This window comes from Acomys russatus, chromosome 4 (assembly GCF_903995435.1).
Source record: "Acomys russatus chromosome 4, mAcoRus1.1, whole genome shotgun sequence".
NCBI lineage: Eukaryota > Metazoa > Chordata > Mammalia > Rodentia > Muridae > Acomys > Acomys russatus.
In genome coordinates, this window is record NC_067140.1 from 79,853,409 (window position 1) to 79,877,708 (window position 24,300).

Sequence of the window (24,300 nt, forward strand, 5' to 3'; positions counted from 1 at the left end):
TGCCTGCACACCAGAAGAGGGCACCAGATCTCATTATAGATGGTTGTGAACCACCATGTGGGTGCTGGGACTTGAACTCAGGACCTCTGGAAGAGCAGCCAGTGCTCCTAACCTCTAAGCCATCTCTCCAGCCCTTTGGTGTATTTCCTAAGGTGGATTTTGTTGGAGCTTTAATCAGCTCCTAGTGTTCTTGGAACATCCTGCGTGGGCATTAATATAGTGTGACCCATTATGATGCTCTCTGTGGGATCCCCCCCCCCCCCGCAAGATAGGGTTTCCCTGTGTGGCCTTGGCTGTCCTGGACTGACCTAGTAGACCAGGCTGGCCTCGAACTCCCAGAGATTGGCCTGCCTCTGCCTCTCGAGTGCTGGGATTACATGTGTGCGCCACCACGCCCAGCTCCTCTGTGGGAGTTTTTCTCTAAGCTTTTATTGTGATCGTGGTGGCAACAGGCTGCCTCCCGACTTACCGTGTGCTTTGTTTTAGACCTCTCGGGAACTGAAGATTGCAGGAGCCATTGGTCCATGTGTATCTCTGAACGTGAAAGGACCCTGTGTGTCAGAAAATGTAAGGAAGTTCATCATGCTCAGCTGCCCCGGAGTAGCCACATAGCTAAGTCAAACCCCGATGAGCTGACTTAGCTGGGAGGTGCACCTGTCTGAGAGGAGCTCTAACCCTCCTTGATGACAGCTCCAAGAGGTAGTGTCATCTGTCCTTCTGTCCCTGACCAGAGAAGGAAACTGGGAGTCAGGGAGGTTGACATAGATGACCCAAAGAGGCTATGTCTCAGGCTCCTCCACTACATCTCATGTGGATGCTATGCCACCGAGAACAGAAAGCCGCTCTCCGCAGCAAGTGAAGGCATTCAGAGTTCTTCCAGGACAGCCTGCATGTTGTATAACTTGGACTGGTACCCTGTCTTGCTCAGCTGAATGAGCTCAGTACAGGGACCACTGAGTTGGTCGGGCAGCGGGTGATACAGGTGCATATACATTGTCAGGGTATGAGAGCAAAGTGCAGTCATCTTTTGCGGTAAGTGGCTTTGCTGATGGCCCACATGCTGTGAGCATGCTTTAGCTGCCAAAAAGTACACCCTCTGGTTTATGAGGACTTCCTGCATTGGTTACACGCAGTAAGTATAACCCCAGAGGTGTGAAAATACAGCAGTGTTGAAATGAAATCACAGACTTCTGCTTTGATTAATTTGACCCCAAGCAAGCCCAGGTTTGAATCCTTCACTTCTCCTGCCTTGTCTTTGGTCTGTCCACAGTTACTGACCTATCTCTCTGGGTGTCTGTGTCTTTGCCTGTCTGACTGCTGTCTGGTGTCTCATTGTCCCTTTGTCTCTCTCTTCTATATTTATTGAACACAGAAAGGATCCTGTGGGGGAAGGAATGAGGGCTTCTTTACAGAAAGGTCATTTTACTGACCCCCAAGCGACCCAGAGGCACTCAGTACTGCAAACAAGCTGTGCCTGAGTATTGTTTCCAAGATGGATGGTGACATTTGTTGTATAAGGCTGTTTCCAACTTAGATTTGATTTCAGCGAACGATTACCACAACATATACGCATATTACTCTGCTTGGGTCATGGAAGAGTACATAACTTAAGGTTGAAGCTGTGCATTAGCTTAGGTTGTAAAAGCTGACTGACTCCTGGGCTATCCGAGGCAAGGAAGGGTGTTAGTTACGTTGTTCTTTTAAGGTTACACTTGAACAGACTGATTGCACAGTAGAATGGCCTGGGGTCAGGGGGTGTATTTGGCTGTGAGGTCCAGCAAAAGCATTCTTTTTGAGTGCTAGACGTTTGTTTGTTTGTTTGTTTGTTTCATAAAATTGCATCACTACAGCTCTGCGGTGTTCCTGGGACGTTGTTACACAGCCATGTCTTCCCTTGCTGTCACCCACCGTGGGAGGATGGACTCCAGAGCTGCTGTAGAGATTTAGAGTGTATAGCTGCTACTTGGTAGCTGAGTGGCCTGGATATCTTTTTTTTTTAAAAAGATTTATTTGTTATGTATATAGTATTCTGCCCACATGCCAGAAGAGGGCATCAGATCACATTGTAGATGGTTGGGAGCCACCATGTGGTGGTTTCTGGGAATTGAACTCAGGACCTTTGGAAGAACAGTCAGTGCTCTTAACCTCTGAGCCATCTCTCCAGCCCCCTGGGTAAAATTCTTAACACTATAATTCAGTGTTTTTAGAAAATGGGAAAAATAACAGTACCTATGTGAGGCTGTTAGGGATAAATGGAGTTGGCCAAGTGAGGCACTTAGGACAACGACACTGGAGCCTTGTACACGCTGCCTGTTATCTGTATATGCCACTGCTGACATTAACAGAGACTGTATAGATGGAAGTTTTGTTGAGCTTGGCAGGGGGTGACTGTTTGTATAAACATCTCTGTAGCCCTTGGCTGAGGCAGTTTCTTCCTCAAAGCCCATCTGAAAAGTGTGTTTTAGTGTGCTAGGTGCCTTGCACCAGCCCTGCTTTCCTCGGAGGGCTTGGGAAGGCCGCCCTGTGCCAGAGTGCTTTCCGTGAGCTTGAAAGTCTCCCCATGAAGCTTCAGGCTGATTAGCCTTCCAGCTGAACCCAGCATTGAACGTGTTGGTTGAAGGTTGAGGATCCAAGAGAAGGAAAGCACAGCTTCAAGCATTCAGCAGGCTGAGGGAGAGTACCACACGTTCCTGTGCACCTACCCATCAGCACCATCAGGTGGCAGTGCTGTGCCACAGCTTTTGGTGCCATTTGGCCCTCCCTGCTCTCCTGACATGTTTGCTTTACCAACATTATTTACAAAACCTTTGGAAATAATTCTCAGATGTCATGACACTTGGTTGTTAAGTAATACAATGTGCATGTCCTACATAAGGATGCTATACCAGTTCCTCATGTGATATCTGACACAGTGAGCAGTGGTCTTGCAGTAGCATCGACTATGACATTTAGTCTGCATTCTCTCCCAGTTTCCTTCCAAGTGCCCTCTGTGGCTGTTGCTAATGCCACCAGCATTGCTTTCAGTTCCACGTCCTTAGTTTTTTCAAACCCTAGACCAGCCCTCTTTCAGTCTGTTTTTTCTGTTTCTGTGCTTTTATGTTTCCAGACACTGTCGTTGGCCGTGTTCAGTGTCTCTCTAGAGTGATGTGCAGTCTCGGGTGTCTGTTTCCACACAGTGGTGTCTAAGCTGTTTCTTCCCCCTGTGCTTGAGTGAAGTGGAAGTTAGGTTTAAAGATGACACTAGAGTCTGGTTCATGCTTCTGTCTGTTCCGTGTGTTTCCTGGGTCATCTTCAGCTCTCTATTTCTTACTGTAATAGTGATGGAAAAAGCAAATGCAACTCAAACCAACAGATAATTCTGTCTCTCTATTCCTCCCCAACCTTGATAAGATTCCTTGTTGACCTCAGCATTATGTACTATATGTATGTCGTATGTATATTAAAATGATTTAGAGTGCCAGTATAAAAAGTTTGATTTAAAAGTACTGTAAATGTAGACATCAAGACTCTTTCTAGTCTCTATACATTTCCTAGATGTTTTCACTAGAATTTAAAGTTTTAGCTTGAAGTAAATGTTCCAAGTGACCTACCCAGCTCATCTGTGCTTTTCATTTGTGGCTTCCCTTGGGGTTCATTTTTATACTCCTCATTTTGAAATTCCTCTTCTCATCTCTAGGAACTTGGTGTTGGTGGCACAAGTCAGTGGAAGATCTGTGGCCTGGATCCCACGTCTACTCTTGGCATCTACTTTGAAGTTGTCAATCAAGTGGGTAGCAATATTTTTGATGTTATAATGTCTTCTGATTAGTTAGACGGTACTATGTCCCATCCTGGTCCTACTTTGTGTCATATCAGGGATTGTGCTAGTCTGGTGTGTTCTTTTTAAATCCCCTCCAGCATTTGGTTAGAATTCAACAGTAAATCACTTCCTCCCTTTACTGCTGAGTTGACAAGGCCCTGAGATGAGTACTAGCTTTTTATAGACATCGTAACTTGTGAATTTTTGAGGGTGACAGTTTTTCCCCAATATTTTGTTTAAAAAAGTACATACAGAATAATTGAAAGACTTATACACTCAATACCTGCAAAACCACTTGATGGATTCTCAAATCAACCTTTTACTATAGTTGCATTATTAAATCTCTGTTGCTCCATTTTATTTTTGATGTTTTTGTGGGTAGAGGGAAGATGAGACAGGTGTCTTGTCGACCAGAGTGGCTTTGAACTCCTGATCCTTTCACTTCCATATTCAGAATGCTGGGGTTACAGGTGTGCGTCCTCACACCTGGCTTGTTATGCTGGGGTTACAGGTGTGCATCCTCACACCTGGCTTGTTTGTGATGTATTTCAGAGCAACTTAAAGTCATCTGTGGTTTTCATCGCTAAACACCTCAGCACCATATTGTCAACCAGGGTTCACTTTTATTCCTTCTGCTCCTAGAGACTGAACCCAGGGCCTCATGTAGTCACATGATCTACCACTGACTACATACCCAGCCCCCGTTCACTTGAATATGCTAATGTTACTCCTTCTCCCCCCACCTGTGCCTTTTAGATAAGAGTTATATGCAGTGATACCACAAATCACGCAGGTCCTAAATATGCCATTGAAAATCTACCAAGAAAACCTTGTCTCAAAAAAAACAAAAAAAAAAAAAAAAAAAAAGAAAAAAAAGAAAGAAAGAAAAAAAATGTACCAAGAACCTTACTTCAGTGTTTTAGAAGGGCTGTGTTTACGTCATGCCTGTGACAGTAACCAGATGTGTGGCCTCTCACCCTGTAGCACAATGCCCCGATTCCCCAGGGAGGCAGAGGTGCCATCCAGTTTGTCACACAGTATCAGCACTCCAGCACTCAGAAGCGCATCCGAGTGACCACCATCGCCCGCAAGTGAGCATCTTGTTTCCTTCTCTTGAGCCAAGACTAATGGTTTTCCTGTGAGAGTTTTAGCTTCTTGAGTTTGTCCTTCTGAATCTCTTAGCTGGCTCTCCCAGTTCCTCACTGACTCATGGGTCAGCCATCTTTGGGTAACCCAATTGAACCTTTAGACACTTAGCTAGCAGAATCAGCGTTCAGTAGGAGTGTAGTTTATTAAAAATTACTTTTCATTATCTTACTTGCTAGATAAGTAAATCATGCTTTTTGTTAAAGATGTAAACAACATCAGTGCAGTTGGCCCTCTGTATTCATCTGTTTCATAATGATAAATTTAGCCAAACCAGAATGGAAAGTATTTTCAACATTAAATCTGTATTGGACATGTAAGGACTTTAAAAGAACTATTATTCCATAAGCAATACAGAATAACAACTCCTTGTATAGCATTGACATTGTCAGTGCCAATGTAGAGATGAGTGAGCATACGTAGGAGATTGTACTTAAATGTTTACAGAGACCATGCCATTTTATTTATATTTATTTATTAATTTTTGAGATAGTTCTTACTTTGTAGCCCTGGCTAGCCTGGACTCACTCTGTAGATCAGTTTGGCCTTGAAATCGCAGAGAACTGCCTGTCTCTGCTTCCCAACTGCTGGGATTAAAGACGTACACTGCCATGCCCAACTGTACTATTGCCATTTATTTTATATCAGTGAGTTGAGCATTGATGGATTTTGATATCTGAGGGTGTAGGTCCTGCAGTTAGTCCTAGGAGATAGTGAGAAATAACTGTTTACTTATGAATGTCTTTACTTACCCTTCCCAGAGTTAAATCTATGTAAATTTAACTGTATCCCCCTCTTCTGCACTGCTATGCGCCATATATGTTTGGCAGCCTATTTCTTATGTCATCTGTGTTTATCTCTAGGCTGCATGTCTCCTCTCACTTATTTTAATGCTCACATGCTGTTGCATAGTTTCATGGGTTGCCGCCTTTGTTAAAGGGACTTTAAGTGCTACTCTAGCAGTGTGACATTTTGTATTTTATTTTTAGGTTTTTGCACATACAAATATTTTCATCTCTTCTTTTTGGTGATGCTGTTCTCCACATTACTGGGGACTGGGCGCAGGGTCTGTCTCTCATACCCTGACTGTACCACTGAGCTGGCACCCATGCTGCATGGTTCACAGCTGCCTGCAGCTCTCGTGTCAGACCCAACCCCCTGTACACCCCTGTACACACATATGAACATGAAAAATAAATCTTACAAATAAAAAAAAGAGAGGACGGGTTTGAGGGGGGTGGGGAATGCCTTATGGGTGTGCCCACAGACCAGCCTGATGTAGACAATCCCTGATGGAGACTTTCTTCCTAGCTGCTTCTGGGTTGGGTCAGATTGACAGAGCTGACCATCTCAGAGACTGTGCCCACTTTTTATAAAGCCTTTTCTTCCCCCTCCCTCCCTCCCTCCCTCCCTCATCCTCTCTTCTCCTCCTCCCATTCTTTCCTGTTAGGCTGTAAACTTACTATGTAATTGAGCATGACCTGGAGCTCCTTATCTTTCTGCCTCAACCTCTCTCTCTCTCTATCTCTGACTCTCTCTGTCTCTGTCCCCACCCCCTGCCCTGCCCTTGCTCTCTCTTTTTATTTTTGGTTTTTCATGTAGTCTTGGCTGTTCTGCACTAGTGTTGTAGACCATACTGGTCTCAAACTCCCAGAGTTCCTCCTGCCTCTGCCTCCCAAGTGCTGGGGATTACAGATGTGCGCCTCCACGCCCTGCCCCTGCCTTCACCTCTCAAGGGCTAGGTTTACATGCATGGGCCTCTCTGCCCAGATGTGTAAGACCTACCACTTCTCATTGATTTGCAGAGAATATTTATGTATTTTGGATGTGCTTTTTCTGTTCCTGGTGGTCATTTAGCTCTTTTTATCTTTGGTCATCTGAAAAACTCTTATACATATTCTAAATTCATTTTTCCAAGGAGGTGATACTGGGAAGTCATTTTGTAAAGTTGTAAACGCTTAGATTTTTTTTACTTTTGTTTTTTGAGACAAGGTTTCTCTATGTAGGCCTGGCTGTCTTAGAGCTCACTCTGTATGCTAGGCTGACCTTGAACTCAGATCCACTGGCCTCTGCTTCCTGAGTGTTGGATTTAAAGGTATGCTCTACCTCCTGACCTAACACTAAGATTTTTTATAAGGACTAGCCTAGAGGAAGGCACTTTGGATTGAGACTTACTTTTTGGGTGTCTACCGTTGTGTCTGGTGGATTATGGGAAAGCTTTTCTTTTGTGCTTTTAGCCTTCAGACAGCACCTGAGGGTGACAAAAATGACTGTTAAACTTGCTTAATGGAAATGTGGTGCTACCATGTCTTGGACAGAGGAATGCATCTGGGCTTACCTTAGCAGAGATCTAGCCTTTCCGGTAGTTCCTGGTCAGATGTGTGGTAGTCACTCTGCAATTGTCAGTTGGGCAGATGCACAGAGTCAGCTGAGGCACATAGAAGCAGCATTTGACCAGGAAGCTGCAGCAGTCTTGATGGCACGGCTTGGAGTGTTCCGGGCAGAGTCAGAGGAGGGGCCTGACGTGCTCCGGTGGCTGGATCGACAACTCATCAGACTGGTAAGATGGGGAAAATGGCATTGAGTTTACTCTATAGTTTTTTGTTTTTGTTTTTTTGGTTTTTTGGGTTTTTTTCTGAGACAAGAGTTTCTCTGTATAGCCTTGGCTGTCCTGGACTTGCTTTGTAGACCAGGCTGTCCTCAAACTTACAGAGATCCAACTGCCTCTGCCTCCTGAGTGCTGGGGTTAAAGGCATGTGCCACAGTCTATTTGTCTCTTCTACCTTTGAGAAAAGAAAATTTCCACTTAAGCCTATTATTTTTTTAAGTTTTAAAGGTATTTGTTTGTTTGTTTGTTTATATATGTACATGTGTGCACCAGGTGTGTGAGGGACCCTGTGGAGGTGAGAAGAAGGTATTGGACCCCTTGGGATTGAGGTTGTGGGGGTTGTGAGCTGCTGTGTCACTGCTGGGAAGTGAGCCCGTCTTGGGCAAGTGCTCTCAACCACAGAGACTTCTGTCCAGCCCTGAAGCCTATTATTTTATATAGTCAGCCGCAAGAATGTGATGGTTGCTCACTTTAGGCCAAACACTGGATGTGAAAGAAGTATTAAATGTGCATTTTCCCTCTAGGGCTGACATTACAGTTTGTAAGAAACAACATATATGGAACATTTGGGGAGTGGTACAAATCTGTGTGTGTTAAAAGCTGAGTAGAAGAGTCGTTTGTGGTTGCTGTGCCCTATATTCTCTAGGAGATCAAAAAGAGCCTTTAGAAGTTGGCTTTCCTTTTTTTTTTTTTTTTAAGATTTATTTATTTATTTATTATGTACATAGTGTTACACATGCAGGCCAGAAGAGGGCACCAGATCTCATTATAAATGATTGTGAGCTATGATGTGGTTGCTGGGAATTGAACTCAGGACCTTTGGAAGAGCAGCCCGTGCTCTCAACCTCTGAGCCATCTCTCCAGCCCTAGAAATTGGCTTTCAAAAAATAGCGAGTTCAGGAAAAAAACCTCATGTGTTTCTCCAGGTTGGGAGAGAAAGACAGTCAGAGGAAGACAGATGTGGTGGTGTAGGCTGTCGTCCCTGCCCTGGGGAGGTCGAGGCCAGCATGAGCTGGCTGCATATTGAAACTTCATTGAGACCCTGTCTTAAAAGCAAAACAATTAATAACCGAAGTAAGCACAAATAATAATTTAAAAAGGAAAGCTTTATATTAAAAATCACTAGGGTTGGTATAGGTGAGTGGTCGGTAGCTTGCTTAGTGTCTGTAAAGCCCTGGGTCCCAGGAAAAGCTGGGTGTTGGCTAAAGAGGGTTGACTATCAAGAAATGAGGAGAGCTGGGTGTGGTGGTGTATGCCTTTAGTCTCCGCACTGAAGAGGCTAGCCTGGTCTACAAAGAGAGTTCCAGGACAGCCAGAGCTACATAGAGAAGCCTTGTTTAAAAAAAAAAAAAAAGAAAAGAAAAGAAAGAAAGAAAAGAAAAGAAAACAGAAAGAAAAAAGGAAGAGGAGAAGAGAAGAGAACTGGGAGAGAGAAGGGATGGATGGCTTCTACTTCTACGGCTGAGACAGAGGACAAAGGAAGAGGCCCTCCCCCACAGGGCTGGTCAGACCTAGTCAGAAGAACATGTCTGTATATAGCTCAGTGAGTCTTTGGTAGCAGAGAAATTGTCATGGTACTGTTCCCATGGAACTTATAGAAACTTTTTTTTTTTTTTTAAGATTTATTTATTATGTACACAATGCTCTGCCTGCATGTACACCTGTAGGCCAGAAGAGGGCATCAGATCACATTATAGATGGTTGTGAGCCACCAAGTGGTTGCTAGGAATTGAACTCAGGACCTTTGGAAGAGCAGAGCAATCAGTGCCCTTAACCTCTGAGACATCTCTCCAGCCCCGAAACGCTTTAGAATTAGATGAAGTCTGCCATCTGGGGTCCTGGGGAAAGCTGAAATTTTCTCAGCTGAAGCACAAAGGGCTGGGATGTCAGTTGGCTGGGTGTGCTGTAGGGTCTCCGCCCTGTAGAATCTATGAGCACACTGGGACCTTGCCTCCATCTGTCACCCTCTGTTCACAAAGCTCAGGATCACAGCAGCTGGCCAGCTAGCTTAAGGGCTCCATCCATGTCATAGACAAAAGGGCGAGTTAGAGCCACCCGGGCAATAAGCAGCTAACTGGCACACCATGTTACCTTGCCCTCTTGCAGATTCTTGGCATGTATTTGTGATCAGAAGCCAGGGAAGGAGGTGTGATAAGTGTTTCAGTTTCACATTTGTCTTTGGCGTCTTATGAAGTTACTCCTCTGGGAGAGTCAGTGTTTGGAACAGACTGTTCTTACATGGCCACAGCTTTGTGTTAGGGTCAGTACTGAACTGGGTCCTCTCATAAATGGCAGCGTAATAGGAGAGAGGGCGAAGTCTGGTCAGGAGGGCCCAGCATGAGGCAGCTCGTGGAGGGCAGTGGCTGTGGCCTCAGCTTGTGGTGGGAGGAGGTGCCGGCACAGGGGACCAGCGTGAGTTGGAGTACAGGCAGCGAGGAACCTTGATCATTTCTCCTTTAAGTTTAAGAAGAGGCTAATGTGATTTTTTTTCTTAAAATTTTTTCTTTCAGATTTATTTATATGTATGAATGTTTTCCCTGCATATATATGCGTGTACCACATGTGCTTTGGGCCTGTGGAGGTCTGAGGAGGGGTTAGATCTCGTGAACCTGGAGCTGGGAATGACTGTGAGCCACCTTGTGGGTACTGGGAACCAAACCCTGCTCCTCTGCACAAGCAGCGGTGCTCTTAACCCCTGTGCCACCTCTTGACCCCCTGCATGTAGTTCTTAAGAGGGGAATAAGGTAGGCGTGGTGCGTGTGCTGACATGTAGCATCGCCGTGTACGGGAGTCACATGGTCCTGGCATGACGGGAACATGTGGGACAGGGCAGTGGCAGTAGTAATGGAGTGACCGTTTTGGAAGAAGGGAAGAAGCTGAAAGAGTGACTGAAACCTTATGAAACAAGTATACAAAATAACAAATCCAAAAGTCTGGTGGGAGAGATGGCTCGGGGTTAGGAGTGTGTGCTGATGTGCTAGGGAACCTGAGTTCAGTTCTCAGTTCCCATGCTACCTCCACGTCAACTCACAACTACCTGTAATTCCAATGACATCTCCTGGCCTCCTTGGGCACCAGCACACTTATATAAATACATATAAATAAAAATAAAATTAAACAGAAAAACCCAAAAGGTCATTACTGACTTCCGTCTTAGTTGCTTTGCTGTGTAAAACACCAGGGTTTCCTGAAGTGTGAGTTTGACTCACTGCTTCAGGGTTAAAGTCCACGCGGGTGGAGTGGAAGGAGCAGGTGGCAAAGCAGCCACACACATGTGAGATCCCAGACAGAGGCAGGGAGAGCCGAGGATGCTGGGAGTCTTTCCTTTAAAAGCTCAGCGGCCCCTCCGCTGACATACTTCCTCCAGCAAGGCTGCATCTCTTAATCTTCCCCCAACAGTCACCTACCTGGGGCAGACTATTCAGATACCCAAGACTTACTGGGGACAAATCACTACAACTTGCATTTCAGGTGTGGATAACTGCAGGATGGCGGTGAGGTAGAGAACAGGAGGTGGCAGCAACTTTAGAATAAATGTGTCTGTTTGTGAATGCACACATGCATTCCGGTGCCGGACAAAGGCATCGGGTCCTCTAGAGCTAGAAGTGGGTGGTAGGAACTGAAATCTGGTCTTCTATAAGGACAGCAAGGCTTTTAGCCACAGAGCCCTCTTGCCAGCCCACCTCTTTCTCCACTTTTAAAATGTAATAATGTTTCTTGAGAGCTTGACTATGAGCTAGAAAACTTAGTCCAAGGAAAGTGATCGTGTAGTTGGCGGAAGTTTCAGAGTGGGCTTGGGCAACACTGAGGCGGGGATTTGGATGGTGTTGGTCTGTTTCTTGTGCTCACTTGTAGATGGAGTAGTGAGGATGGGACAGGGGACAAGAACTAACCTGTGAGAGTCCAGAGGAAGACAAGGGAGCTTGAACACAGAGCTCACGGGAGGGAGGATGACAAAGAGTAAAGCTATTTTAGCAGCTAAGGGAGAAAGTTGTAGGTTTTTTGTGTGTGTGTGTGTGTGTGTGTGTGTGTGTGTGTGTGTGTGTGTACATGTACTTGTACGTCCGTAGTATACAAGTAGAGGTCAGAGGATGACTCATGGGAGTTGGTTTTCATCTTTCACCATATGGATCCCAGGGATCAGAATGCAGGTTGTCAGATTTGGTGACAAGTGCCTTTCCCTGCTGAGCCATCCTGCTGGCTGAAAGAGATTGTTTTAAGATGTTTGTGAAGCCTTGTGCTAATACTGCTAGAAGCTCAAGAAGATGAGGACTGTGAAAGGACATCAGCGTTGACAGGAGAAGCTAATTGTTAGGAATAGGGCTTTCTGACTGCCCCAGAGCCTGGGTCTCTAGTGGCTGGAGGGAATGTTGGATCAGAAATAAAGGCAAGGCTGGACTTGGTGCATGGCTGGGATGTCAGTACTGGGAAGGCAGGAGGCTAGTGTGACCTGTCTCAAAAAGCATAACTAAGTAAGTGAGTAACTGACCGACTGACTAACAATACATTCTGGTTCAGAAAGGAGGAAGAAAAAGCCCAAGCATGGTGGCTCACGCCTTTAGCCCCAGCACTTGGGAGGCAGAGGCAAGTGGATGTCTGTGAGTTCAAGGCCAGCCTGGTCTACAAAGCAAGTCTAGGACAGCCAGGGCTACAGGGAAACCCTGTCTAGAAGAAGAAGAAGAGGAAGAGGAGAAAGAAAGAAAGGAAGAAGAAAATTGAACAGTGAGATTGACCTGTCATTGTTAGTTTTCTTGGTCTTGCAGGGCTTTCATATGGAGAAGTGACTAAGAGAGCTCACTGAACAGATCTGTGGTCGTTGGGTTGGTTTCAAATTTAGAATTTCCTACTCTTCTCCAAAGAACCCAATTCTGGGGATAAATCGAGGGCCTTGAGCATGCTAACTATGTGTTTTAACAAGACCTGGTGACTTGTCTACTCTTTGTGCCTGAGGAGTAGCACACTGTGTACTTCTTTAGTCTGAGATTTTTCTTTTTTCTTTAGATATATTTAATTTATGTTCATCTGTGTTTTGCCTGTATGTATGTCTATGTGATGGTGTTGGATCCTCTGGAAATGGAGTTACAGATGGTGTGAGCTGCCATGTGGGTGCTGGCAATTGAATCCAGGTCCTATAGAAGAGCAGCCAGTGCTGTTAACCACTGAGCCGTCACTCCAGCCCCAGTCTGGGACTTTTCTAGGTGACACTAACTTGGACTCTTTCTTTTCCTATGTTCTTTCAACAGTGTCAGAAGTTCGGGCAGTATAACAAAGAGGACCCCACGTCTTTCAGATTGTCAGACTCCTTTTCTCTGTATCCTCAGGTAAGAAATTAGTCCTTCAAGATGAATCTAGAAGAATGGATTGTTAGAGCTGAGCTCTCTGTTCTTGGGAGACAAGGAAGACTTAGGGTTTGAGACTGAATAGAGTAACAGGCTATCCCATCTCTTCTGAATCGCTGCTGAAGCCAGCCAACTGTCTGGCACTTGGATAGCGTTTTGTGTGTGCCAGCAGCCAATATCTAGGGCCCTGGGGCTTTCAGGCACCTGCATCCGAGCACTTGATTATATGCAGTAGTGTGAAGGAGCCCTGGGCTGGCCGGTCAGGCTTGGGTACCAGCACTGGCCTTGCTGCTGATGATTGTAGATGAGGTTTGAGGCCTCTGTGGTCTGTTCGCTCATCTTCAGAAGGAAGAGCTTGTCTGGAGTAGTGACTTGAAATCTCTTTAAAGCTGTGAGACTCTTCAAATCCAGTGTGAAAAGCAGGCAGCTATGATGCCTTGCTGCCTTATGCCCACCACCTGGAACCACTGGATACCACTAGAGCCTTCACTCTCTGGGGCCCCTGGGCCGGAGAGGTTCCGTATTTTCCAGGAACTTATTCAAGAGAAAGAATATCTGTTCCCAAAGAAAATGAGTCTGGGGAAAAAGTACATTTGGGGCTTTGAGGGTTGAGAGTCCCACTGTGGTCAGGGAGGGGGAGAAACTGGAGGGTCTGAAGATGCACCCTAAATGGCCAGAGTACCAAGGGAGAAAGAGACTGTGGGGACAGGAACTGCAGGGGTGTATGTGTGTGTGTGAGAGAGAGACAGACAGACAGACAGACAGAGAAAGAGAGACAGACAGACAGACAAACAGACAGACAGAGACAGAGAGAGAAAGAGACAGACAGACAGACAGATAGACAGACAGACAGACAGAGGCAGAGACAGAGAGAGACACAGTGAGAGCGCTCAGGACACAGCTTCCTGGGTGGAATGAGGGTTAGAATGGGGACAAGGAGGACACTGGTGACCCTCATGGCTGGGTAGACAGACTTGCCTACCTCTAGAAAGTCTAGAATATGAAAGTGAGCCTTGAGAAGTAGAGGCATCCCGAGGTTCCAAATACTAAAACCAGGTTCTTAGTAATAACTGTGGCAGGCATTCCTGTTAGCAGAGTCAGCACTTGGCAATAAACCCACCTCTAGTTTATAGGCAAGGAAGCTGAGGGCCTCAAGGAGTACACAGCTTTCCCCACAGTCACCTCCGCTGCTGACTGGTCAAGCAGGACTCTGATCCAGGCTCTCTGGCTCCTGACCGCTACCTTACAATGCTCTGTAGACAAAGTCATGAAAGCCTTTGCAGCCAGGTGCTCCTTCATGTGTGAGCTCTTTAAAAAATAAACCAAGACAAACAAAAGAATTTTAGCTGGAGGCTGGAAAAATGGCTCAGACCAAAGAGTGGTTGCTGCCCTTTCAAGGACATATATTGGGATCTCAGCACCTAATTTATGACTCACAACCAACCACTGTGGCTTCAGCTCTAAGGGCTCAACATCTTATTGTGGCCTTCCTGTGCACTTACATGTGACATACAAACACGCAGGCACACATACATAAAATAAAAATTAAATCTTTAAAAGCTTATCTGGGTCAGGGGATGGTGGTGGCACACACCTTCTTTGATCTCATAGCTTGGGTAACAGAGGCAGGTGGATCTCTGTGAGTTTGAAGCCAGCCTGGTCTACAGAGCAGGTTCTAGAACAGCCAGGGCTACACAGAGAAAAACCCTGTCTTGAAAAACAAAGAAAAAAAATTATCTGGAAGGACTAGAGAGATGGCTCACTTGTTGAGAGCGTGGGCTGTTTTCAGAGGACCTGAGTTCGGTTCCCAGGACTACCTTAGGAGGTATTCCGGAAAACTCCAGCTTCAGCTCTGACACTGGCCTTCCTGGGCGCTTACCCGCACATGCACATACCTCTGCTCCCCTAAGTAAGAATAAAATAAGTCTTTAAGGTGTTGGAGAAGTGGCTGAGCAGTTAAGAGCACTGACTACTCTTCTAGAGAAAGCAGATTCAAGTCTCAGCACCCACATGGCAACTGAAAGTCTGTAACTCAAGCCAGGCATGGTGACACACGCCTTTAATCCCAGCACTCAAGAGGCAGAGGCAGGTTGATCTTTGTGAGTTTGAGGCCAGCCTGGTCTACAAGTGAGTCCAGGACAGCCAAGGCTACACAGAGAAACCCTATCTCGAAAAACCAAAAAAACTCAACCAACCAAACAAAAAAACTGTAAATCTTGTTCCAGGGGATAGACAGACAGACAGACAGACAGACAGACAGACAGACACACACACACACACACACACACACACACACACACACACACACTTAAAAAGATCAAGTCTTTAAAAACACAGTCTTCCCTGGGCATAATGGCACACACCTGTGACCTAGCACTTGGGCAGTGGAGGCAGGAGGATTAGGAGTTCAAGGTTAGCCCAGGCAACATGATCCTTATCTCAAAGAAGAAAACAAACAGATAAACAAAAAGACCCAAAATACCAACAACAAAACCCAAACCATAAAAATGACATTAAAAACAACAATGATAAGACATTTTTTAAAAAAAAATTGTGGCTAAAGAAAGACAAAGTTTATCATCTTGGCCCAAAGAGATCCCCAGTATCCAGGGAAAAGCCAGGTAGGTGTGGTAGCTGTTTATAATCTCGGTGCTTGGGAGTCAGAGATAGGTCTCCAGGGCAAGCTGGCTAACCAGGCAAGTTTGTGTTTCAAATGAGAGAATCTGCCTCAATAAGTAAAGCGGAGAGCGATAAGAGGAAGACATGAACTTGGGCTCTCCACATCTAGGCACATACAGGTGCACATACACACTTGTTTGGCCACGTGTACCAAATACTGGCAAAAACTTATTTATAAAAAAGATTTAGTTTGTGTGTGGAGGCGGATGTGTGGTTATGTGCACAAGAGTGCAGTGCCTTCAGGGAGGGCAATGGGTGGATGCGCTGGAGCTGAAATTATGGGTAGTTGTGAGCCACCTGGCTGGGGCGCTGGGAGCTGAATTCAGATCTTTTGCAGGAGCAGCATCTTTCCAGCCTCCAGGTGATCATCTTAACCCCTTGAGATGTGTAGCTGTGAGGTGTTCAGTACATTCACATTCTGTGCGCCGGACCTCTGAGCCAAATGTGGTGACACATACTTGTAATTCCAGCAGTTGGGGCTGAGGCAGGAGGACCTCAGGTTTGAGGCCAGACACACAAGACCATTATGTCACAAAACAAGCCAAACCCACCTTGAACTGTGTACCCAGTAGGAGACACCCCTGCTCCCCTCCTCTCCAGCTCTGCTGTGGCTTCTCTGTGTCTGCGAACCCACAGACTTCTTCCTCAGAGTCCAAGCTCGTGTTTGAGCGCTCCAGAGTGGACAGGCTCCGAGAGTCCAGCATCACAGATGTTCCTGTTTGTCTTTTGAACACAGTTCATGTTCCATCTGAGAAGATCTCCATTTCTTCAAGTTTTCAACAACAGTCCTGACGAGTCGTCCTATTACAGGCACCATTTTGCCCGGCAGGACCTGACCCAGTCTCTCATCATGATCCAGCCCATCCTCTATTCTTACTCCTTCCACGGGCCACCAGAGGTACGGCGGAATGGACTTTCCTGAAATGTCATAAGGGGTTGGGTTTTCGAGACAGAGTTTCTCTGTGTGGCCTTCGCTGTCCTGGAGTCACTTTGTAGACCAGGCTGGCCTCGACCTCACAGCGATCCACCATCCTCTGCCTCCCGAGTGCTGGGATTAAAGGCGGGCACCACCATGCCCAGCTGAGGGGTTGGTTTTTTGTTTTTTCTTTTTTCCTTTATCAAATATAGCCTTAGAACAGAACTGTGGAAAAAAAAAATCTTTGAGTTTATAGTAACTTTATATTGTTTCCGAGTATTAAAAAAAGAAAAAGAAAGAAAAAAAAAAGGAAAAGCCAACTGGGTAAAGTGGTGCATGCCTGTATTCCCAGCACTTGGGAGGCAGAGGCAAGTGGATCTCTGTGAGTTCAAGGCCAGCCTCATCTACAAAGTGAGTCTAGGACAGCCATGGTTACACAGAGAAATCCTGTCTCGACAAAACAAAAATAACACCCCCACCCTGCCAAAGATATACAAAAGCTGTTTGTGTGGGTGTGTTTAAAGCAAGAATAAATGGGGGAAAAAAGCCAAAACAACTTAAAAACCACACTGTTATGAGTTTACATACTTTTCCCAGTAATTCCAACCCTTGTCAAGTAACTGAGAGAAATATGACTATGAATAAAAAAATATGCAAAAAATAAAGTAGACTACTGTAAGAGAATTCAGGGCTGTTAGAGAGCTTGCTTTGAATGCACGAAACCTTGGTTCTGGCACTGGAAAAAAAAAAGTATCATATGGCAGCCCAAGTACTCAGTAGAAGGAAAACAGATAAGTATTCTAAGGACTAGTCATATAACGTATATAAAACAGTAAGATGTAAAAATGTTACATGGAAAAAAAATGTTACATGGTAAGAAAATAAAATAAAAGCAGAAACTTTTTAGTATAGTAAAGAATGCCCGTGACACACAGTCTGGAGAAAGACAACAGCCTTAAAACCCAACTGAGCAGGGTGTGAGCAAGACACAGGCAAGAGTGGAGAGTGGTAACAGACAGGAAGAGCGAGAAGATGCTGTGGTGGGAGTAGCTGGCACACAGCTTAGCAGGCTCCAGCCGGTGCTGTGGGCGAGGCGAGCAGAAACACCTTAAAAACTTAAGGAATAAAGCATGGTGGCACACGCCTTTAATTCCAGCACTTAAGAGGCCGAGGCAGGGGCTGGAGAGATGGCTCAGTAGTTAAGAGCACTGTCTGCTCTTCCAGAGGTCATGAGTTCAATTCCCAGCAACCACATGGTGGCTCACAACCTTCTATAACGTGATCTGATGTCCTCCTCTGCCTGCAGGGGTACATGCAGGCAGAGCACTGTATACATAATAATAAATAAATAAATCTTTAAAAAAAAAAAAAAGAGGCCAAGGCAGTTGGATCTCTATGAGTTTGAGGCCAGCCAGGTCTACAAAGTGAGTCCAGGAAAGCTAGGGTTACACAGAAAAACCCTGTTCCCAAAACCCAAAAAGATTTTTTTGAAAGATAATAATAAAATAAATCCTAGTTCAGTACACTAGAAGCCTATAAAAATAAAGAACAATAAAGAAATAAGCCAAAATATCGATATTTACTGTTTTCAGCTACAGATTTTCTGAAATGAGTAAGTTGCTTTTTTTATTGAAATAAAAATCATAGGGCCTGGATGGTTAAGAGCACTGTCTGCTCTTCCAGAGGTCTTGAGTTCAGTTCCCAGCAACCACATGGTAGTCATAACCATCTGAAATGTGACCCAGTGTCCCCTTCTGGCATGCAGGTGTACATGCAGATAGAGCACTCATATATAAAAATATATATATATGTAGGTAAACTTTAAACATTTGCATTAAATTCTGTCTTTCAAACAGGTATCCCTGTTCTTTCTAGCTGTAGCTGCATGAGAGTGGTAGATGGCCAGCGATTGAGAGTAGTTCTAGCACAAACAGAAAAGGCTCAGAATATGGTCGGCCACTCTCTCCATCACCCGGGGATAGTGAAGGAGATGGCCTGCTACTTCTACAAAGCTGAGATTTAGACCCACCAGTGTGTGAAGAGGGGAGCCCCGTGCTGGAGCCATCTGTAAATAGCTTCCTGGCTGTTTTGTGGGGTTGGAGTGCCGGCTGTGGCCAGTGGGAAGACCAATGCCATCTGTCCTTTTCCGTAGCCTGTGCTTCTGGACAGCAGTAGCATCCTAGCTGACAGGATTCTGCTGATGGATACTTTCTTCCAAATCGTCATTTATCTTGGGGAGGTAAGATGATGTTATCAGTTTCTTTCTTGACTCCTGCTTTTCTCCTATTATTTACTTCAGTTTATTGTGGTCTGTGTGTGTGAACCTATGGTCAGAGGACACCTTGTAGCAGTCTGCTTTCTCCCTCCACCAGGGGATCCTGAGATCAAACTTAGGGCATAAGTCTCAGTGCTTGGAGGCCTGTCTTCAGGTGGTTCTAGAATTTGTCAGGTTGACAGTTAGGACTTGTCACCTGTTTTGGATGGTGCTAGTGGAAGAATGTCACAAGTGTTGATGAAGGCTTCAACAGCGGTTTTGGTTGTGGTTTTTGTTTTTGTTTTTGGTGTAGACCATAGCCCAGTGGCGGAAAGCTGGGTACCAGGACATGCCTGAGTATGAGAACTTCAAGCACCTTCTGCAGGCACCGCTGGACGACGCCCAGGAGATTCTGCAAGCCCGCTTCCCAATGCCGCGCTACGTCAACACAGAGCATGGCGGCAGTCAGGTGGGTGAGCCATTCGGCCTCCAGTGGATTGTGTTGTTCATGCTCTGTGTCATGGCCAGTAATAAGTAGCTGATTACAGCTTTATGTGGTGGCATAATTCTCCATTCAGGTGGTCTTCTTGCTATGATTTTGTTTAGCTATTTGACGTCCACGCTGTCCTGAGGCGCTCAAACCCAGGACCCTCCTACCTCTGCTTCTTGCATGTGCCTTGCCCTGCGTCGTGGTAACTTCTTGTTAAATGAATATACTGATAGAAAAGTCTAAGATGATCAATATGTCTGGATCATTTGTAGACGAGAAGCCTACAAGATAAAAACAACAGATTTCTAAAAAGAAAAAATAATTTAAACAGAGAAATGTTATAAAACCTTTACCTGTTTTGTGCACTAACACCGTTTTTAATCTTTAAAATGTTTTTTTAAAGGCTCGGTTCCTGTTGTCTAAAGTTAACCCGTCTCAGACACACAATAACCTCTATGCTTGGGGACAGGTAAGAATTGCCGGGTATTTGGGGAGAAGGCCAAGCTGTTTTTATTGAAAGCTTGTTTGAGCCTATGGATTGGACCTGTTTTGCTTTAGGGACAGAATGACTTGGAGTTTTGTTGGAGGTGTGGGCTGCAAGTAACAGATTTCTATTGGGAGTGGGGTCCTACATGTGTGGGTCTCCTACACACAGCTTCTGCGCCGCGGGTAGGATGCGCCTCTGTGCAGCTTCCCTCACACACCTGGAACGTGGCCTCAAGTCTCTCTGGCCTACAGAGCGTCTCCTGCCCCTGTTAACCTATCTCCTCTTCACTTTCAGCCTGACTCCTTTGCTTAATTATTCTCAACATTTCTTTCTCTTTTATTGAGCCTTAAAATGTTTTTAAAATTAAACTTGCTTTTTGAGATAACTGTAAATTTATCTGCAGTTATAAGAAATAATAACAAACGCTGGGCATAATACAGAGATCCCCTGAAGCTAATTTTTGGACTAATGCTTATATTATGAAAAAAATAATTGAATATCATAGGCAGGACATTGTGGGTGATGCATTTTCATCACCACGGTGACCTCTCATATTGTCTTTCCTAACCACCCACCCCGTCCTTAACATCGGCCACTTACAAGTCTGCTGAGTGTTCTATGATTAAAGCCATGTGCTAGTATGCCTGGCTTGGGGTTAACTCCTGAGAAATTGGCCAGAATTTTCCAGTAGAACCATCAGAGCATAGAGATGGCTTTTATATTCATAATTCACTTTCTATAATATTTACAGGGGCATTCAAATGATCTTTTCCATATTGAGTACTTTGGCAGTTGTGTATTTTAAGGAAGTATTTTTGTTAAGCTATCAAGCGTGCGCACACACACGCGCGCGTGCACACACACACGCGCGCGTGCACACACACACACACACACACACACACACACACGCATACACAGGCACCCACACATCATTTTTTAGATGTCTATAGACTCTGTCATGACATTCCAGCTTCATTCCTTGTATTAGTAAACTGCATCTTCTTCCCTGTCCTGCTAGCCGTCTGGTCGCTTTCTTCAGCAGTACCAGTGTTTCACTTCACTCATTTCTCTCTGTCCTTGCTTTATTTCCCACCTGACTGACCTCTCTTCTGACCTCCTGTTTGCTTTAGATTTCTATTACTCTGGTGATAGAGCTTAAATGGTTGGTGGTTGGGCCTGCACAGATGGCTCAGTGGTGAGGACCACTGACTGCTCTTGAGGAGAATCCCAGTTTGATTCCCAGCACCCAGGAGGTGGGTCACAACCGTCCTTAACTTCCGTGGGATCTGGTGGCCTCTTCTGGCCTCCAAAGGCCCTGCATGCGCATAGCACACAGACATGCATGCAGGTAAAACACCTGTACGTAAAATAAGTAAGTTACTGCTGTTCCCTGTCAGCACTGCTGGGGCTGTGTCTCCATGTCTTGCTGTGTGGCACTCACTTTCCCACTATGCAGTTTCCCTGGTTTATTGTTCCTGATTTCTCTGTAGATTCCATTTCGGTTGGAAACATACTTTGTGTGACTTCAGTTCTTTTACCTTTGTTGAAGTTTGTTTTATGATCCGAGGACATGAGCTTCTTGGTATACATTCCATGGTCACTTGAAAAGAACGTGTATTGTGTAGCCGTTTGTGGAATGTCCTGTCGGTGCTCACTCGGTCCTGCCACAGTTGTGGCATCACTGAGTTTTTATGTACCCTTACCGGCCGTCTGTGCTCTTCTCCCAGGCTGTGAGTGGGGTTTCCAGCCCTGCTCTTGGTTTATATAGTACCCTTTTCCCTTCCATTAGTTGCTTCCTCGTGTGCCTTGAGGCTCTGTTTGGTGTGTACATATTTATAATTATTATGTTTTCTTAGTGGGTTGGTCCTTTTATCGTAAGTTATGTCCTTCTGTGGTTCTGATATTCTGTGGCTTTTCTGTTTCTGTGATTGTAGACATTTAGAATTATCCTACCTCTGTCATCATACTTTTTTGCTCAGGATTACTGAATTTTAGGAAAGAAAAATAAATTATCCATATCACTATTTCTAGTTACCTTCTAAGTAACACAGACTAAATGTTTTAGGTATGTAGAAATGTTATTTCTTTAAAAATTTGGCATCTTGCTATAAACTGCCATTTCTATCCAGTCCTTTTTCTCAGTGCATTAATTAAATCATAAAGTATTCTGCTATTACAAATAATACGTGCAGGTGATGCCAGTTATCCAGTTGCCTGTGACACCTTTCTGTTAGAGCAGAGCAGTTCAGAGATTGGTGTGGTGTGGTGCTGGCAGTGGTGTGCCCATGAGGGGATGGAGAACAGGCTGTGGAGGGCTCACAGCTGGAGAGGAGTTCTGGATGGCTTCTCATGGCTCTGTAGGACTCTGAGAAGGGGTGAAACAGAGGACCATATACTCAGGAGGAATACCAGATCTCAGGAAAGGCTTCAGAGAAAAGCTGGTTCTGTTGAATGGCATCAGCTAGGCAGAGGACAGGGCGGAGGAGCAAAGGTGGTGACTGTGAATGCTCCCAGGCAGAAGGGGCCAAGCAACTTGGGAATCCTAAGTGGCTATTGAGGTCTTTGTCAGTAAGCCTTTCTGCTTGCATTTCAGGAAACTGGAGCGCCCATCCTGACAGACGACGTCAGCCTGCAGGTGTTCATGGATCACCTGAAGAAGCTGGCCGTGTCCAGTGCCTCATAAGCTGACAGCACAGCCTGCACGTGGAAGACAGTCCTGTTGGATTGTGCTCACATTCTTGTTATTGTCCTGGCAACATTCCTTTCACCTTTCTGGGAGATTCTAATAAATAACCCAAGGAATTTTTTTATATGTATGTCTTCAGGTATAATTTATTTGTATTCCTTCTCTGCCTGTTTTCCTACACATGAAATGATATGTCATGAATGTTCTGCTAATTGTAGATGTTTACTTACTTTTTGTACCTTAATGTTTTAGAGTCTTTATAAAATCAGAGTTTATGTATTTTTGGCTGCTTGTTTAAGTGAAAATCTTAATGATCATAAAGGAAATAAATCTGGATGAGGACAGCATTGGCTAAAATAATACTATTGCAGACTTTTTATTTCTTTGTTTCCTTGCTTGCTTGCTTGTTTTTTGAGGCAGGGTTTAAATGTCTAGCCTTGGCTGTCCTGGACTTGCTCTGTAGACCAGGCTGGCCTCAAACTCACTAATACAGATTTTATCTCTCTGTATATGTATGTGAGAGAGAGACAGAGACAGAGAGTGCGTGCACGCCCATGGAGGTCAGGAGACAGCACCCTGGATGTGCCTGTCCCCTCCCACCCTGTGGGCTGTGGGTCCCAGGAATAAAACTCAGGCCATCAGTCTTGGCAGCACATGCCTTTACCTTCTGAGCCTCCTCGCCAGCCCCAAAGGGAAGCTGCAGCTGGGGAGACAACTCAGCAGTTAAGAGCATTGATTACTCTTCTGGAAGACTCAGGCCGCTTACAACTGTCTGTAACTCCAAGATCTGACACCCTCACACAGACATACACAAGGCAAAACACCAGTGTACACAAGATGAAAATAAATTGTTTAAAAAAGAAAGCAAATGAGTTCTAAGTAGAAACTGGAAGAGCTGGAATCGGATGTTAGGCCACCTGGCCCGATTACAGTCGTCCTCCTTTTGAGCTCCTGTTTGATCTCCTCTGTCTCTGCCCCATGCTTTAGAAGCATTTACTATGCAAGCAGGCACAACTTAGATGTCAAGAGCTTATGTAGCATTTCCTTTTCCAGAGAGATTTTTACCTAATTTTAGTTGAGTCATATCTTGTAGAAAAGTACATAAAACTGTAAGTAGATTGCAACTTAAATTTCCTCATTGGGGCCTGTGTGTTACAAATTAGCAGAAGAAAGCTTATGGTAATTCCATCTTGGCCAGGTCTTTGCTCCATTAAAATGAGATGACAGCACACCTCCGAGTGACTGATACAGAAGATGGGGCCATACAGCCCCACTTCTGGGTTCCAGTCGGGGCGAGGACTAGAATGCTTTCTGGGTGGGTACACTGAGTACCTCAGTGCACCTCATGAATACTCTGAGCTCTATTTGAGACCAAGACACACTGCCGCCTCCGGCTCACCTCAGGCAGGAGCTGAAGTGGCAAGAAGGGTGGGAGAGAAAAGTGAGTCTTAAACCTCAGCATGGGGTTCAGAGGTGGAAACCGAGATAGCAGATGAGGATTGGTCCGTAGTTCTAGTGGGGCGTGGCTTTGCAATCATTGCCTTAACTAGGGACAGGAAGAGAAAGTTTGTTTCTTGTGTGTAGTTCAGTTCTGAACATCCTAAGGAGCTTGTGGGATACACACACTAGAAGTGCTCAGCAGGCTAACACTCCGGACTTGCACACAGCAGAGACTCTAGAGAAACAGGAAGGCTGTTATAGGTAACATGAACACAGTTGATGAAACTAGGATGAGAGGCAAGTGTGAAATAATACCATTATTTTGATTTTTACAACTTTATTGAAACATTTTACATACAATAACTTCATCTAGCTAGGTGTCCAATCAGTTTTGCTAGATGAGACCTATGTGTTGGCCAGACTACTAAGCTGCTCCCTCCCCCGCCCCCCCACCCG

At 45.1% G+C, this 24,300-nt stretch overlaps 1 protein-coding gene across 1 annotated transcript in view; it reads left to right on the plus strand.

The window, feature by feature from the left end:
- Sec23b (SEC23 homolog B, COPII coat complex component) overlaps positions 1-22,764 on the plus strand; it is a 38,427-nt gene extending 15,663 nt beyond the window's left edge. The window contains exons 11-20 of the mRNA XM_051144774.1: positions 487-567; positions 3,677-3,766; positions 4,784-4,890; positions 7,352-7,505; positions 12,797-12,874; positions 16,308-16,469; positions 18,640-18,726; positions 19,055-19,210; positions 19,635-19,700; positions 22,312-22,764. Coding sequence (XP_051000731.1) covers positions 487-567; positions 3,677-3,766; positions 4,784-4,890; positions 7,352-7,505; positions 12,797-12,874; positions 16,308-16,469; positions 18,640-18,726; positions 19,055-19,210; positions 19,635-19,700; positions 22,312-22,401 — 1,071 coding nt within the window. The 3' untranslated portion in view covers positions 22,402-22,764. The remainder of the gene's footprint in view (positions 1-486; positions 568-3,676; positions 3,767-4,783; positions 4,891-7,351; positions 7,506-12,796; positions 12,875-16,307; positions 16,470-18,639; positions 18,727-19,054; positions 19,211-19,634; positions 19,701-22,311) is intronic.
- Positions 22,765-24,300: the final 1,536 nt, after the last annotated feature.